At 50.1% G+C, this 16,563-nt stretch overlaps 1 protein-coding gene across 1 annotated transcript; it reads left to right on the forward strand.

Moving 5' to 3' along the window:
* The first annotated feature begins 1,950 nt into the window (after nucleotides 1-1,950).
* On the forward strand, nucleotides 1,951-10,276 carry REM1 (RRAD and GEM like GTPase 1). The gene is made up of 4 exons (XM_007934519.2): nucleotides 1,951-2,290; nucleotides 3,459-3,541; nucleotides 7,395-7,596; nucleotides 10,005-10,276. The coding sequence occupies exons 1-4, from the start codon at nucleotides 1,951-1,953 to the stop codon at nucleotides 10,274-10,276; spliced, it is 897 nt and encodes a 298-aa protein (XP_007932710.1).
* Nucleotides 10,277-16,563: the final 6,287 nt, after the last annotated feature.

Here is a 16,563-nt window from a genome sequence, read left to right on the forward strand (position 1 = left end):
CTGGTGCTTACCCTTATAGAGGAGCTCTGGTGGCATAGTGCCTAAGGCGTAACCGGAAGGCTGGCGGTTCAAACCCGCCAGCCACTCTTCGGAAGGCAGGTGGGGCAATCTACTTCCGTAGTGATAGCGCCTCGGAAACCCAAGGAGGGGTTGCTATGAGTAGAAAAACACTCGACGGCAGTGAGTTACCTTTATGAGGGTATTTGGTGAATTAATGAATGACTCCAAAATAAGATATTCAGAACTCTTTAGTGCAAACTTCCTGAGCTCCCTCCTTCCCCAGGCTAATTCCCAAAGTAATTCTCCATCCGGAGCGGAATTTTTCAAAGTAGGTCCACAAACTGCCACTTGAGGCACTTGTTTAAGGTGGAGATTGCTGAAAGCCGGGCTCCAGAACTGCTGAATCCGCCCCTTGAGAGTGGCACCTGATAATCCGAGCATTCAGCAAGTTGCCCCTGTGGTTATTATGAGGGTAAAAGGGAGTGCGGAACCAGTGATGGAGTGGATAGATGCGGGATGCAGAGGGGGGCCTAGACCCAGGAATTCGGAGCCCCATCCTTCTTCTCTCTCACCCGCCGCCCGGAAATCAGACTTGACACGGGTCAGCTGAGCTCTGCACTCTGAGAAAAGTCAATGAGTGGCCAAGGCCTTGGGGCGGAGACCCCGGGGCTGTCCTAATGGGCGGGGCTGGCCGGGCCGGGGTGGTGGCTCCTCCCCCGGCCGGAGCAGCGAGGCCGGACAGGCCTGAGGGGCCGTGCGCCGAGGCGGGTGGTACAGCCAGGAGCAAGCTGCAGCGGTGGCGGCCCGGGACCCTGGACCCCTCCCCACGCCCAGGTAAAGCCCCGCGCAACCTGCTGCCAAGTTAGTCGAATTGAAGTGAGTTGTCCAGGTGCTTGCACTAGGGAGCTTCCGGGCTGTCAGGAGCAACGGTGGCCCCGAACCCGCGCCCAGGGGTTGAAAGTCCTTGGACCTGGAGCCCCGAGGGTTGAGTAATCTTGAACAAGGAACCCCCGAGATCGGGGCTTCACACCAGGACCCTCTGGCTGGGGAAGAGCGGATCCAAACTCCAGGAATGGCACATTTGTCCCCGGATCCCATGGGCTCCCTCACACACACACCCAGGACCCTGTCCTGTCGCCAAACATGGGGCCCGACCCGCTCGCACCCCAGCCCCCCGACAGCAGCTGCAGGCCGTAGCTCCAGCCGCTCCTGAATTTTTCACGCAGGGGGCGGGCCGGGCACGCCGTTCCCATGGCATCAGGGCGCTCGAGTTACAGCCAGAGGGAGCCCCCAGGCCCCTATCCCTCTGGGGTACCAACCCACCCCGCCCTGCCTCCTCCTCTGCCCGCGTGGGATCGGGCAGCAGAAGCGAACCACCACCTACTCTCCTCACCCACCACCCACCATCTCCCCTCCCCAAACCCCCAGCCCTATGGGCATCATGTGGAAGAGACCGCTGGGGAAGGGGAAGATGGGGGTAATTCAAGGCAACGGAGTCTTTCAGCAGGCCTGGGGCACCTGCCAGTTGTGAGTGTCATGAGTGGGAGAGAGAGGTTCTGTGTACCCTATGTATGTGTGTGTGTGTGTGTGTGTACACACATCCCACCTGGCTGCTGCCTGTCTGCGTGTCATCCAGGGGTGGATCATCCCCAAGGCATGGGAATTGGCCTCTGAGTGCATACAAATGTGTGTCTTCACAACTTGTGGCCTCACCCCTCTGGGCCTGACCCAGGTTTTCCCTGGGCCTGAAGCCAGAAAACCCCACCACAAGGAGCTGAGGTGGCCCCTCTTCCCGTTTGAACAGAGGGGGCTCTGGAGGCAGCAGTCCCGGAAGCTTACCAGAACCCTACCAGGGAGGGGGCTCAGGCACCTGGCTCATCCGTCGTTCCTCCTTGCTGGCAAAAGAAAGGAAGGAAGGAAGGAAAGAACAAAGCACCCCCCACGCACAGGATGACATTAAACACCCAGCAGGAAGCTAAGAGCCCCCAGCGTCGCAGAGCCAGCACCCCGCTGCCCCTGTCTCCCCGGGGCCACCAGCCTGGCCTCCTGTGCACAGAGCCCTCCACAGAAACCCAGCATCCTCGGCTGGGCCAGTCAGCCTCCCTGAACCCTCCTGCACGGACCCCTTCACCTGCCCCCAATAGTTGGTCCTCAGAATCCAGCGACTCCGAAACCTCCTGGGAAGCGTTCTACCGTGTGGTGCTGCTCGGAGATCCTGGTGTAGGGAAGACCAGCCTGGCCAGCCTCTTTGCAGGGAAGCAAGAGCGGGACCTCCACGAACACCTGGGAGGTAGGGGACCTGTGAGCTGGGCTGGGGTGGGGCCAAAGGAGGGACAGCCCTGCCACCAGGGCACAGGGCTGTCAAGAACAGCTGAATAAATCATGCATTGCACAGATGCACGAGCCGTGCACTAAGGGGCCAAACCAAACCATACCCACCGCCGAGTTGATATCAGATCATGGCGACCCACATGGAGTTTCCCAGGCAGTAAATCTTTACGGAAGTAGATGGCCCTTCTGGGGAGTGGCTGGTGGGTTTGACCTACCAACCTTCTGGTTAGCAGTGAAATGCCTTAGGCACTAGGCCACCAGAGCTCTTGCACTAAGGGGCATCAATCACATATTTTATGAAGTGAGTGGTGATCCCAAGAGTTGCACAGAGCACAGCCTGCGTGCACAGTGGTCCAGGGGAGGGGAAGTCCTGGAATAGTGAGGGAGGAGTTTACCAATTTCCTGTGCATAACAGGCATATTATTTCCCTGTCACAAAGGGAGCAATACTGAGTTCCACGAGTCTCTTGAGTGTCAGGGAATGGTGGACTTCTGCCCAGCTCAGAAACTCCCAGCCCCATTTCCCACCACCTATCCCTGGCCACCACGGCCTGCAGCAAGAGTAAGATCCTGCTCACAATGGAAGCTCCCAGACTCCAAGTTCTGGGCCCTATGTTCCTTTATTCCCAAGAATGAGCTGAGAGGTGACAGGGTACAGGGACCTGACTAAGGAAATGAAGATGGGCTCCTGTAGAGCTGGCTTAGAGGGCATCAGGTGGGTGGGGAGGGGAACATTTAAGAGCAGAGAGAAAGAAGGTGGAGACACCCCAGCCAGGCCCTTTGTCCAGACTTGACCCTTCTGAGAGTGAGAAGCCATGAGAAGTGTGCACATGGACACCTGTGTGCATTACAAAGGGAGGCACTGAGGCCCAGAGAAGGTAATGTAATCTGCCTATAAAGCACAGTGTCAGGGCCAGAGCAGGCCTGGGAGAACTGCCAACCCAGCTTTAACCCCACCACCCCACACTTACTCAAGCAAGCCCACGAAAGCTTTCTAAGTGCCTACTATGTGCCAGGTACTGTGCTGGCAGCTGGGGAGACATGGGCTCCTGGTGGAGCTTCCCATCAGGCAGGGGAGCTTTCTCCCCAGGCCTCCTCCCTGAGATCCGGCTCCTCCCTCACTTGCAGAAGACGTGTACGAAAGGACCCTGACGGTGGATGGGGAGGACACTACGCTGGTAGTCGTGGACACCTGGGAGGCGGAGAAACTGGTATGGCATGGGGGGAGGGCGGTCCAAGGTGCTATGACTTACCCCTCCCAGGATGCTACAGACCAGGGATGGAATGGGAGCCATCTCCAGCACTCCCCAAAACCCACAGCTCCTAAGCAGCTTTCCAGCCATGACCTTGACCCCCTTTTCTATCTCTGCTGATCCCCTCCCTATGGCCTTGCTAGGATGTGCTTCTCCCCCACCTTATTGCCCCCCTCCTCCCACCTGACCCATCCACATTGTAAAGAGGAAGGAACACTGGATTTGACACCCAAATGCCTGAGGTTGAACCCCTTTCTTTTCCTTACCAGTTGTGCAATTGACTTACCCACTCTAGGCTTCAGTTTTCACATCTGCTAAATGGGTCAGTTATTCCTGCCTTCCTTAGGAAGTGGTTTTACAAAGTTCTCATGCAGTTTCACACAGCATGTCGGGAGCATGAAAAAATGCTGAACGTGGGTGAAGAATTATAAATAATGATAACAGGTAGCTGGTAAAAAAAGGAAACCAAAGGGAATGCAGTCCTTCCTCAGCCCCCTCCAGAGCAGGAACAGGGCAGCAGTGAGGGCCGTGCCCCTATATGCCCCTTTTCCTTTCTTTTCCTTTGGGTTTTCTTTTCTCTTGTTACATGGGTAATACATGTTTCTTGTAGACCCTCGAGGAGATAGATCTAAGCAAAGAGGACATAAAATTCACCAGGGATCCCATCTTTCTGAGGGGCAGGCTCCCTCTCCTAACACCCAGGGATGCCTGCACACGGGGTGGGCTGTAGGAGGACAGTGTTGGTGATTGACAAGGATGGCTGACAGCGTCAGTGACAAGCACAGAGAAGGGATGAAGGAGCTCTGTGGCCGATTCCTTTTAACAAGGATGAAAAGAAACCCGGGTCCAGACAAGCATAACAAGGATGGTAATGATTCTCACAGCAGCAGTTGACATTTAGGACCGCCTTCTTCCTAAGTGCCAGCACCTGTGTGAAGCACTGGCCATATATTCTGATACTTGGTCAAAACAAAAACACAATACACTGAGTGTTCTGATTCCCATTCTCCTCATGAGGAGACTGACGCTCAAACCAAAAACCAAACCCATTGAGTCTATTCCAGCTGATGGTGACCTCGTGTTACAGAGTAGAACTGAACTCCATAGGGTTTTCTTGGCTGTAATCTTTATGGGAGCAGATTCCCAGGCCTTTCTTCCATAGTGCCACTGGGTAGGTTCAAACCACCAACCTCCTGATTAGTCAAGCACAAGGACCTCTACCAGAAGCTCAGGAAGATGAAATAATGTGTCCAAAGCTCTCAGATAGCAAGTGAGATTCAAATCCAGGTCTATAAGACCCCAGAGCCTGTCTACCTACGTATGCACTAGGTCTCCACCACTCTGTCCCTACTTTGGGGCATCACCCTCAGAACCTCCCATTGAAGTGTCACTCCTTCACTCCTCTGTTCATTCAGAAATACTTGCTGAGTGTCTGTCCTGGGCCAGGAGACCGTAGACACAGCAGTGATTAAGGTCGATATGTCACCTACCCTCATGGAGCCCACAGGCTGGTGAGGAAGGGTCTGATTTTTGGATGCAGTTGAGAATCCTAGGAGGCAATCTGTTGTTGTTGTTGTTGTTGTTATGTGCCATCAAGGAGGCAATCTAGTGAGTAAGAAAAGTGATGAGACCAAGAGTCCCATTGGGGAGACATGGGAAGACTACAAGTACTACTAGAACTCTGGACCCAGCTACTGTGTGGCCTTGGCATCTCTAGCATTTGGTTGTCTACCAGTAAAATGGGGAAACTGGGCCATACCAATGGCTATGAAGGTAGCTCCTGAAGAGGGTCTGTGCAATGGCAGCCTCATTGGAGTAAGTGTCCATCCTTTCCATCCTGAGCCAGAGGGAAGTCATTGATGTCTGACTGGGAGAATCTGACAGAGTGGGTGGGCCTTTGGCTCATCCAGCAGTTTCCCAGTCTGGGTGACCACTAAACTGAATGAGTCACAACCTCCAAAAGTAGAGTCTTGGAATCTGTCATTTTAATCACAATCCAAAGAGATTCTTACCCACCAAGTCATGCATCGATTGGTTTTTGTGAGCCTAACATGTACAGAGTGGAATTAATATTTATGCAATTAAGGAAGAATGGTCCAGACCTATCCTCTCACTCTACATATAGGGAAACTGAGGCCCACTGTGACTAAGAAGCCTGTCCTTAGTCATATGAGGCCAGAATGTGAACCCATCTCTGTCTGACTTCAGTGCAAGGTTATCGGACCTATAGATGGATTAATATGGTTGTTGACAACTTACTCTCTTTGGCAATAATGTTGACCATGAATCTGATGCTTTCATATCCACTTACCTTTTTTTTTTTCTTTTTAATTTTATTGTGATTTGGGTGAAAGTTTAAAGAGCAAATTCACTTTCCATACAGCAGTTCATATATACTTTCTCTCATGACATTGACTGCAGTTTCCCACAATGCAACAGCTCTCTTCCCATTTCCTCCCCATAGCCACCTCTTCCCTTCCATGTGTCCTTCCCTCCACGCACTCCTGCCCCCTGAGCTGTCTCCCTGTGCATACACAGCCCTTTTATTCTCCAAGATTGATCTCTCCAAGGAGTGTATCTACCTTATGTAAATGTTCAGCTCATATGCCTGTCTTTTGTTTGGCTGGAAGCCACAGGAGTGGGTTCAATTCTAGACCTGAAGGGCAGTTAGAGGCCACAGTCTCAGCGGTTCCACCAGGCTCTATCAGACCAGCAAACCTGGTCCTTTTTTTTTTTTTTTTTTTTTATGGTTTTGTCATGTCCACTTACCTTATTTGATTATCAGAAAGCTCTTCTGGCTGCTTCTGCTCTCAAAACTGACGCTCCTACCAACCACTCTTGGTCTTTCCCTTAACTCTGGCTGTGCCCTTTGTCTGGAATCTCTTCTCTCCTGTTCAGCTGGCTCTTCCTTTAAAGCCTAACTTGCAAGTCCCCTGTGAAGATCTCCCACTCTCTCCTAGGTTGGCTTCTTCTGGTCTCCTATCCCACCCTCCTGACTCCTCCAGCCACGTGCCTAGCCTCTCCTAATGTGCTTATTCCACTTAGCAGCACTTATGGCATTATAATTCTCCATCTCCATGGCTCCCCTTCCAGACTATATGAGTTTTTGGAAGACAGGACCTGAGTTTTAATAAAATACTTAATAAAGTCATCGCCCAGGTGGTCCAGTCTCAGTGTTTTCCCTGACCACAGATAATCAGTAAAATAAAATATCAAACTTACTCAAGTTCTTTCCTTGCTTTGGGTACACAGCTTGAAAGGCCCCTACTTCTTAAAATGCCCCTTGCCTCCCCATCCCCTTTCCTTACACTCCACAGTTACTCTTTCACCTCTCTTCAAAACTCCCCTGGAAAATGCCTCCCCCTGAAGTGAACCTCCTGTCTTCACTTCTCTCCCTTCCTCTCTCCCCTTCATGCTGCATTGTAGAAGGCCAACCACACTGTCCGAGAAGGCAGAACCCTCCTCAGAAACTGACAGAGAAATAGAACCGGCCAAAACCACATCCTCCCTCGCAGGCAGGCAAAGCATGGGCAAGTAAATGTCGTCCCCAGTACTCGGCCCGTAGAAGGAATGAAGGGGTGAGTGATGCACTGAGACACTGGCATTAGCCCAGTTTTCCAAGCAGAGAAACTGAGGCTCAGAGAAGGGCTTTCCCAAGGTGACACTGGGAATTGCGGCAGAATCTGTCCCTCAACGTGTTCAAAGTATAAACCTCCGCCTCCCCCTGCCCATTAGACCATCCCAGCCCCATTTTCCCCAGCCAGGGACGAGGCATCCTCTGAGGAGATGGCCTGGGGTCCCCCCTCCACAGGATGAATGCTGGAGCCAGGAGTTGTGTCTGCAGGTGGGAAGCGCCTATGTAATCGTATACTCCATCGCAGACCGAGGCAGCTTCGAGAGCGCCTCCGAGCTCCGCATTCAACTGCGACGCACGCATCAGGCTGACCACGTGCCCATCATCCTCGTGGGCAACAAAGCTGACCTGGTGCGCTGCCGGGAAGTCTCCGTGGAAGGTGAGTCCTCACCCTGCCCCAGCCCCTCGCCCATCTCCTCCTCTGTCTTCCTCGAAGACCCACTGTCACCGCTCCTCTTCATCTCAGTGCCTATCCCGTGGACCACTTGGGTAATGACTTTATAAGGGTCACACATCTACTGCCTAAGCCTGAAAAAAAAAAAAAAACAGCCATCGTTCCTACCTCTTCCCTCAGCCCCCAATCCAGTCTCAAGGCCCTGTCACATCTACCTCCCTTAATCCCACACTCCACGCCCTCGGTGCCCACTGCTGCAGCCCTACCCTGACCCGCTCTAACCTGAACCAGCCCCCATACTTCTCTATCTGCACTTAACTGGTCCACTTCACCAGCTGCCAGGGTTTTGCAAAACCAGATCTGACCTTGTCTCTTCTTTGCTTAAAAAAATACCCTACAGCTCCCTCATGCCCTGGGTTAGAAACACTTTATCCACTAGACATGAGAGGCCCAGTGCCTGCAGGCTTTTTAAGGGCTTACACTGAGACCTACCAAAAAAAAAAATAGTCATTGGCTCCAAAACAGTGAGAATTATAAATTCAAAATCCACAAAGCTTTAATTATCTAAAATGCATAACGTTGTGTCAGCCAGCAACTGCAAACCAAACTTTTTAAAGTTATATGTAAATTATGCTTAAAGCAGAATGGGAAACATTTTAATAGGTTTGATATGATGTCAGATGGGAGCCATAAAGATCTTAAAATAGCCCTACCCACAGGGTAATAGCTGAACCAACATTTCTCAAAGTTTAATCAGCCCCCATATTAGTATAACTCCTTCAACTTGCAAATGTGAAAGCTGAGGTCCAGAGAAGGAAGCCATTTTCATGGGGTCACCAGCCAGTAACGACTAGAACCCAGAGCCTTGCCTCACAGCCCAGTGGCATCCTGGAGATAGAAGACCATACTTATTGGCTATTGTTGTTACTCACGAAGGTGAACAGCCCCTGACTCGTGGTGTCCCTATGGACAAGACCAGACTGCTGTGATCCATAAGGTTTTCATGGGCTGATGTTTTAGAAGGAGCTCCCCAGGTCTTTCTTCCTAGTCCCTCTCAGTCTGGAAGCTCCACTGAAGCCTGGTCAACATCATAGCAACACGCAAGCCTCCAGTAACAGCCAGATGCACTGGCTGGGAATTGAACCCAGGTCTCCCACGTGGAAAGGAAGAATTCCACCACCGAGCCACCACTGCCTCTCTATTCTCAGTGGGCCGCCATCCCAAAAAACTGCAAGATCATCTCCAGGGGGTATTGTTAAAATGCAGGTTCCACAGGCAGATTACCCAAGAAGCAAGGTAAGGTGCTTGTTGTGTTTACTTCCTAATCTGTAGTGGGCAACTGCATGCGTATAACTGTTCACTGTAGATCAGAAAGCACAAGTATGCATGTGCTTACCTTGCTTACTGGGTACTCCATCACTGTCAAGGATTGTGCATTTGAAAAGAGGCTTTGGTTCTGTAAGGAGATGCTATGGGGTTGCCACTCCTTGGAAAGAAGGCTGGGCAATCTACTTCCGTAGTGATACTGCCTCGGCAACCCAAGGAGGGGTCGCTGTGAGTCAGGTCTGACTCGATGGCACATAACTACAACAACAATGGGGTTGGGAGAGAGACAGATGCCAGCTATACCTAGAAGCAGAATTTTTGATGTGGTGAAAAAATGTGAAATTGTTTGCTACAGATTAGGAAATCAGCACAAGTAAACCTGTAAACTATGATCTTGGGCACATAAATAGCCCTACCCACAGGGTAATAGCTGAACCAACATTTCTCAAAGTTTAATCAGCCCCCATTATTAGTATAACTCCTTCAACTTGCAAATGTGAAAGCTGAGGTCCAGAGAAGGAAGCCATTTTCATGGGGTCACCAGCCAGTAAGGACTAGAACCCGGAGCCTTGCCGGCCTGTGCTTCAGTTTCCTAATTAGTTAAACAGGGCCAATAGTGGCACCATCTAGATGCTGGGAAGATTACATAATACAATAAGCTTATTGTTTATTGGATAATCTGCCCTACTGAATCAGAATCGCTGAGTGGGTCCAGGAATCTGCATTTTAACAAGCTCCTCAGATAATTCCGAAGCATAGCAGATTAGATCCTTTACCTAGCATTAAAGACCCTTCCCTACCTGGTCCCAGCCTACCTGCTTTCCCAGCTTTATTTTGCTACCACAGAGGTGACTCCCACACATCCTTCTAGGCCTTGGGTCAAGTATAAGTCACAAGTCTGTGAACTAACACCTCAAAGCTGGGTCGGAATTATCTCTGAGCGGCCGGTACCTGGCACAAGGCCTACCTAACACACGCGTGAACACAGGAGAAAGTGTTTAAATGCAGACTGAATACATCTCTTCCTCCCTCTATCTTTGCCTTTGGGTTATGGCTCCGCCCCTCAGAGGGCCGCGCCTGCGCCGTGGTGTTCGACTGCAAGTTCATCGAGACGTCAGCCACGCTGCAGCACAATGTGGCAGAGCTCTTCGAAGGCGTAGTGCGCCAACTGCGCCTGCGCCGCCGAGAGAGCGCGGCCCAGGAGCCGCCAGCGCCCAGACGGCGGGCCAGCCTTGGTCAGCGCGCTCGCCGCTTCCTGGAACGCCTGACAGCCCGTAGCGCCCGCCGCCGGGCACTCAAAGCCCGCTCCAAGTCCTGCCACAACCTGGCAGTGCTCTGAGGCTGCCGGCACTCACGAGCCTAACTGGACACTGGGGTGCATCCTGGGCTCTGCAGACGCCTTGGAGGAGCAAAGGCGTGGTTGCCTAGAGTCCTAATCTTGGCCTTACTTCCTCCCCGCAGCCTCAGGAACTCCCCAAGAGGAGGAGCAATTGAACAGCGTATGGGGCCTAAAGCCCCAAGTTGGACACAGAGTAGGGTTGTTTACGCAATGGGTACTTTTTGTAAAAATTCTTCCTTGGCCATGTGCTCTGGCCATCCTCAAAAGCTTCCACCATAAAGCGGATCAGAAGGATACCCTTGTCTGAATGTCCAGTTCACTCCTCCTTGGGCTTGTGCACCTCCTGCCTTATCCCATCTTCACTGGCTGCAGGCTGGTTTACTAGCTGGTCTGAGTGTCAGGTTCAATCAATAAAGCAATTGGACCGATTGTGTGCTCAGGCCGTTCTCCCAACCAGTGCGTATGGAGGTAAATAATACACACTCCTTGCCTCAGATCTTCCAGAGAGACACAGTGGGGCACAAAAAATTATGGGTCAGTGTGATGACCCGCTGTTTCTCATGGACCCATTTTTTTGGATTATAGACTCAAAATATTGTCCCAAAGAAAGGTCAGCATCCATCCTGCCAAGGTCATAGCTGGCACTTGTTGGGAGCTGACTGCGTACTAAATAGTCATCAGTATTATGTAATCTTCCCAGCATCTAGATGGTGTCACTATTGGCCCTGTTTAACTAATTAGGAAACTGAAGCACAGGACGGTGAAGCCATGTGCCCAAGCTCATACAGCTGTTACAAGTGAAGTCGCCAGAATTCCAACCCAGGCTTGTCTGACCAGAGTCTATGCTTAACTCACCTACCAAAAAAAACAAACTCACTGTCATTGAGTCAATTCTGACTCACAGCAACTCTCAGGGTTTCCAAATCTACAAATCTTTATGGAAGCAGACTGCCTCATCTTTCTCCCGCACAGTGGCTAGTAAATTTGAACCACCGACCTTTTGATTAGTGGCCAAATGCCTTAACCACGGCACCACCAGGGCTCCTTAAGTTCACCACCAAACCAAACCAAACTCACTGCCATTGTGTCAATTCTGACTCATAAGGACCCCCATTGGGTTTCCAAGACTGTAAATCATTACAGAAGTAGATTGCCTCATCTTTCTTCCATGCAGTGGCTAGTGGGGTTAAACTGCCAACCTTCTGGTTAGCAGTCAAGTGCCTTAGGCACTGCACCACCAGAGCTCCATTAACTTATCCACAGTCGGGAAAATAAACTTTCAAACATAATTTTGCATAGAAGAGGTCATGGACTCCTTGAAACCCAACCCATTAATCCCCAGGTTAGACCCCAATTTAATCCAACTCATTCATTTTCTGAATGTGGAAATGAAACTCAGAGAGAGAAAGCCCCAAGGGGTCACCCAGCCAGTGAGGACTAGATCCCAGAGTCCAGCCTCCTCCTTGGACCTGCTTGGCTGTGTGGGAGGTAGGAGACAGTGATGGGCCCAGCCTGGCTGGGGGAGGACCTGGGCCTTGGGGGTCAGGTCGGGATTTTCCAGCCTGAGGGGAAGGCTGTCACTTCTTTGAGGGAAGAACAAGATGCAAAAGGCTTGGACCATCATGTCCCGGACTCTTGACACCCTTGCCCCCAACCAGTTCCCCGCCCAGATACCTCAGCCCCACACATGGGCCATGTCCCAGTCACGGGCACTGAGATCCTAGCCTGGCACGGGTGAACCGTATCCTCCAGCCATGACCCCTGAGTCATCCCAGTGGGGCACTGATGGCACGTGTTCCCCCAACCCCAGCCTGGGGAAGGTACAAGGACGGTGTACCCCAAGCTGAGTATCTGGGCCTGCAGTCCGGGTGGGAGGGGGAGGGGCTATAGCTGTGGAAAGTTGGCAGAAGCAGCCGGCAGCAGCCGGGAGAGTGGAAAAAATGATATCAAATCCGGAAAATGCAGGCCGGATGGAGGGCTGGAGCCTGCCCTGGGAGGTGAGAGGGAAAGAGGGAGGGAGAAAGCAGGGTGGGAGGAGGCACAGGAGCTGAGAAAGAAAGAGGAGCTGGGAGAGAGCACAGGACGGGGTTTGGAGAAGACTGAGGACAATCACCATTATGCCTGCCTGCCTTCATCTACAGATATTTATTGAGGGCACACTAAGGGCAAGAGGAGCCCTGCTGGCACAGTAGTTAAGTACTCAGCCACTACCCAAAAGGTCAGTGGTTCAAACCCACCAGCTGCTCTGCAGGAGAAAAATGTGGCAGTCTACTTCTGTAAAGATTTACAGTCTTAGAAGCCCTATGGAGTAGTTCTACTCTGTCCTACAGGGTTACAATGAGTTGGAGTCGACTCAATGGCAGTGGATACTAAGAGCAAGGTGCAGTGCCAGGTTCTGGGGAGATGCTGGTAGACTAGAAAGAGTGGGATGCTCCTTACAGGAGGTGACTGGAAACTGATAATGGATTAAAATAATCACACACTGACAAGAGGCTGAAAATCAGGGCAGCAAGGCAAGGTCCAATCCCCAAAAAAACCAAAAAACCTCACTGCCATCAAGTCAATTCCAACTCATCGTGACCCCTGTTGGGTTTCCAAGGCTGCAAGGCTTTGTGAAAGCAGATTGCCTCATCTTTCTTCCACGGAGCAGCCGGTGGGTTTGAACCACTGGCTTTTCAGTTAGTAGCCAAATGCCTTAACCACTGCACCACTAACCCAAAAAGTCACGTTGCTCTCCTGCCTCCACACTACATTCCCTCCCCCCAGTACAGTCTGCTCCAGACTTTTCTCTTTTCCTCCCTCTTCCCCTCCATCCTGGTCTGCACTATTTCTTCCACCCTCTGTGTGGCCCGGGGCAGCTTCTCCTTTTCTGGCCCTCAGTTTCCCCATCTGTAAATTAAGGGACCCTGCAAAGAGAAAGGTCTGGAGCAGACTGTACTGAGGGAAGGGAATGCAGCGTGGAGGCAGGACAGCAGAGTGCCTTGGGACATGGGCCCTGATCCAATTGAGGGTCTGTGTTCAAACCCTGCTCCCCCACATCTCTCTCTGCCCCTTTCCCCATCTACAAAATAGATTCTTGCCCATTCATCCCCCATAAGGCTGTGGATAAATGATTGAAGATGGGTAAAGTGCTTAAAAAGCTTCCATTGTCCAAGAAGGTTCAACAGATGTCGGTTCTCATTACCAAATCTTAAGAGGGCTTGTTAAGGGTGAGATGTTCTGAGATGGTGAAGGCCTGCTTCTGAGTCCTTGCCGTGCTGTGACACAAAGGGCTTTATGAAAATCCCTTCCCTTGGGCTTCACTTTCCCCCTCTGTGAAATAAAAGGATTAAACCTGCATTTGCATCAAATACATATGCACTCATATGTTTATTGTCTGTCTCCCACTCAGGAATGAAAGCTCCTCTTGTGAAGGCAGGGTCCTCCGTGCTGCTCTGTCCCCAGCACCTACAACAGTGCCTGGCTCCTAGTAGGTGATTAGTCAATACGTGTTGAATGAATTGATTAACTGATCTGTAAAGTGGCCCTTCCCATCCTCACCTCTTTGATTCTAGGAGTCTGTGAGCCTGACATGGCTGGGAAAATATGTGAGCAAACCACAGTCCTCCTCCCAGGGACACAGGGAGGAGAAAGTTCCATTTAAAAAAAGAAAAAAAATGGTAATTTTTTTTTTTTTATTTTCTTAATTTTTTTTAGCTCTTTGTCTGTGCCAGACCCAAGCTCCATGCTTGGTCCGCATTTTCTCATTTCATCACCACTACAATCCTCTTTTAATAAATGCCATTTGATAGATGGACCATTAAGGCTAAAAGAAGCCCAAGAAATTTGTCCAGGGTTCCACAGGAGGAAAGGGTAGTCAGGATTCACATCCAGATCTGTTGCTGATAGACAGGCAAGGACTGCTCTCTTAATTGTCCAGTTGGGGAAACTGAGGCCCCAAGAGAGGCCATAATAATGAGGACAACAACAACAGCAAACAGTTACATCACCACGAGCTATTATAGTAAGTGCTTTGCAGACATCAATTCATTAAATCCTCAAAACAGGTAAGATAATTAAAGCCATGCCAGTTTCCAGATGAAGAAACTGCAGCCCAGAGAGGTTCAGTACTTTCACAAGGTTGCACAGCTAGCAAGTAGAGCCGGGATTCAAACCAAGGAAGTCCAGTCCCATGGTCTTAAGGAGTCCTATATACTGCACGATCAGGTGGTACCAAAAGTCAAGAGCAGGCTGGTATAAAAAGGGAGGTGTCTTAGCTCTACACCATGCTGCCAGGGCTAGGGGCAGAGCAGAGAACAAAAACATATTGAGAATGTCCACAGCTACCAGCTGGGACTTTCCACCTTGAAGGGAGGAGACTGTTATGGAAAAAATGATAAAGCTCTAGAAAGGCGCATGTCTCCCCAAGGGCCCTCAAGTCGCCTCAGAGGGCACCCCCCTTGCTGTGGGGGAGGAGCACACGCTGCCTGGTCCAGATGAGATGAGGGCCACCTGGATCTGGAGGCTGAGACACTCAGCCAGGCTGCTTAGATACCCAGGATCACTGGACTTGCTGCAAAGTTCCAACTTCTCAGTCAGGAGCATGAGGCTTCCAATCAGGGACCCCCGAGGGATGAGGCCTAGCTCCCTGTCCTTGGAGGGTGAAATGTACATATCACAGGACCTAGCTCACTCCTTCCTTCATGCTGCAAACATTGACAAGGTGTGTACCCTGAAGGAAGGCACCGAGTTAAGGAGCGTCACAGCTGGTCCAAGTCCCTACCCTGGCTGGGAGTGGGGAGGAAAGCAAAGGGCAGGAGTCTTGGGAAATTCTTCTATAGTTGCTTTATAAAGATGAAGAATCCCTCCGCTTGGTTAATGACCTTCAGCAAATTAAAACATTCAAGAGTGAAGGGGCGAGGGTAGAATTCTCTGTCATTATCTTTGTCTGAAGAATATTTGAACATTCTAGTTCAACAGCTTGAATAAATATGCAAATTTAGATTAGATTTGAGCAATGTTCCCTCTTTTCAGTTCAGGGCTCAGTTAAAAATAATATTAAAGATGAGATGGGAGCTTGGGGTTCAGCAATGCGTGAGACTTCCCCCTTTCCATCTGGTGAGTATGTGTGTGCACGTGTGTGTGTGTTGGCATATAGTCCCATGTTTTGTGGATGTGACAAGATGTTGGTTAAAAAGCACAAGCTTTGGAACCAGAAGACACCTGGCTTCAAATCCCACTATGGGCACATGTCTCTCTGTGACCTGGAACCTCTCTCAGCCTCAGTTCTGATTTCTTGAATTAGAGGTAATAATTCCTGTCCCATGGGATTAAATGAGACTTTTACTACTTAAAAAAGTACCACTTTGTGCCACTGGGTAATGTACTTCACCTCTCTAGGCCTCAGTTTTTTCATTTGGGCAATGGGGGTATTAGGAGTATCTCTCTACAGGCTGGTATTGATAATTCAGTCAGATCAGCATGTGTTAGCCCGATGCTTTGCTCACAGTAAGCACTCAATAAATTGTAGCTATTAGTGTATTCACGTGTATTTCTTTATATTATTTCCTACATACATTATGTTCTGGGAGCTCTGGTGGCGTAGTGCCTAAGGCATTTGACTGCTAACCAGAAGGCTGGTGGTTCAAACCCACCAGCCACTCCTCGGAAGGAAAGTTGGGCAATCTACTTCTGTAGTGACACCACCTTGGAAACCCAAGGAGGTGTCTCTATGAGTCTGAATCATAGTATTGGATGCTTTTTACCTTACCTAAACAGTGTATGGTATGTATCCTTCTGCAGCTTGATTTTTACATTCAACATTATCTTTATGAGACTCATTTATGTTGATATATGTAATTGTAGTCCATTCCTTTCATTGCTGTATAGTATTCCTTTGTAGAAACGTGTAAGATTTATTCATCCTTTTTCCTGTTGAACTTTCTTCTTTTATATTGTTGTTATGAATATTGTACATGTCTCTTTGAGCATATGCAATGTCAGATTACCCAGTAAGCAAGGTAAGCATGGGCTTACTTGTGCTTACTTAATCTGTGGCAAACAATTTCACATTTTTTCACAACATCAAAGATTCTGCTTCTGGATATGGCTGGTGTCTGTCCCTCTCCCAACCCCATAGCACCTTCCTACAGAATCAAAGCCTTTTTTCAAATTAGCAATCCCTGACAGAGAATACACAGTAAACACAGTAAGCTCGGGCTTACTTGTGCTTACTTACTAATCTGTAGTGAACAGTTCTACATACACTGTGTTCACTAATCTGTAGTGAACAGTTCCACATATATATA

This window comes from Orycteropus afer, unplaced genomic scaffold (genome assembly GCF_000298275.1).
Source record: "Orycteropus afer afer isolate SDZICR_OR568_19922 unplaced genomic scaffold, OryAfe1.0 scaffold00020, whole genome shotgun sequence".
NCBI lineage: Eukaryota > Metazoa > Chordata > Mammalia > Tubulidentata > Orycteropodidae > Orycteropus > Orycteropus afer.

What these genes read in the sequence shown, in the direction of transcription:
- REM1 (XM_007934519.2), top strand. Translation starts at nt 1,951, where the DNA reads ATGACATTAAACACCCAGCAGGAAGCTAAGAGCCCCCAGCGTCGCAGA. An exon ending in CCTCCACGAACACCTGGGAG is followed by an intron (nt 2,291 to 3,458) that starts GTAGGGGACCTG and finishes CCTCACTTGCAG; the next exon opens with AAGACGTGTACGAAAGGACC. An exon ending in CCTGGGAGGCGGAGAAACTG is followed by an intron (nt 3,542 to 7,394) that starts GTATGGCATGGG and finishes CCCCCTCCACAG; the next exon opens with GATGAATGCTGGAGCCAGGA.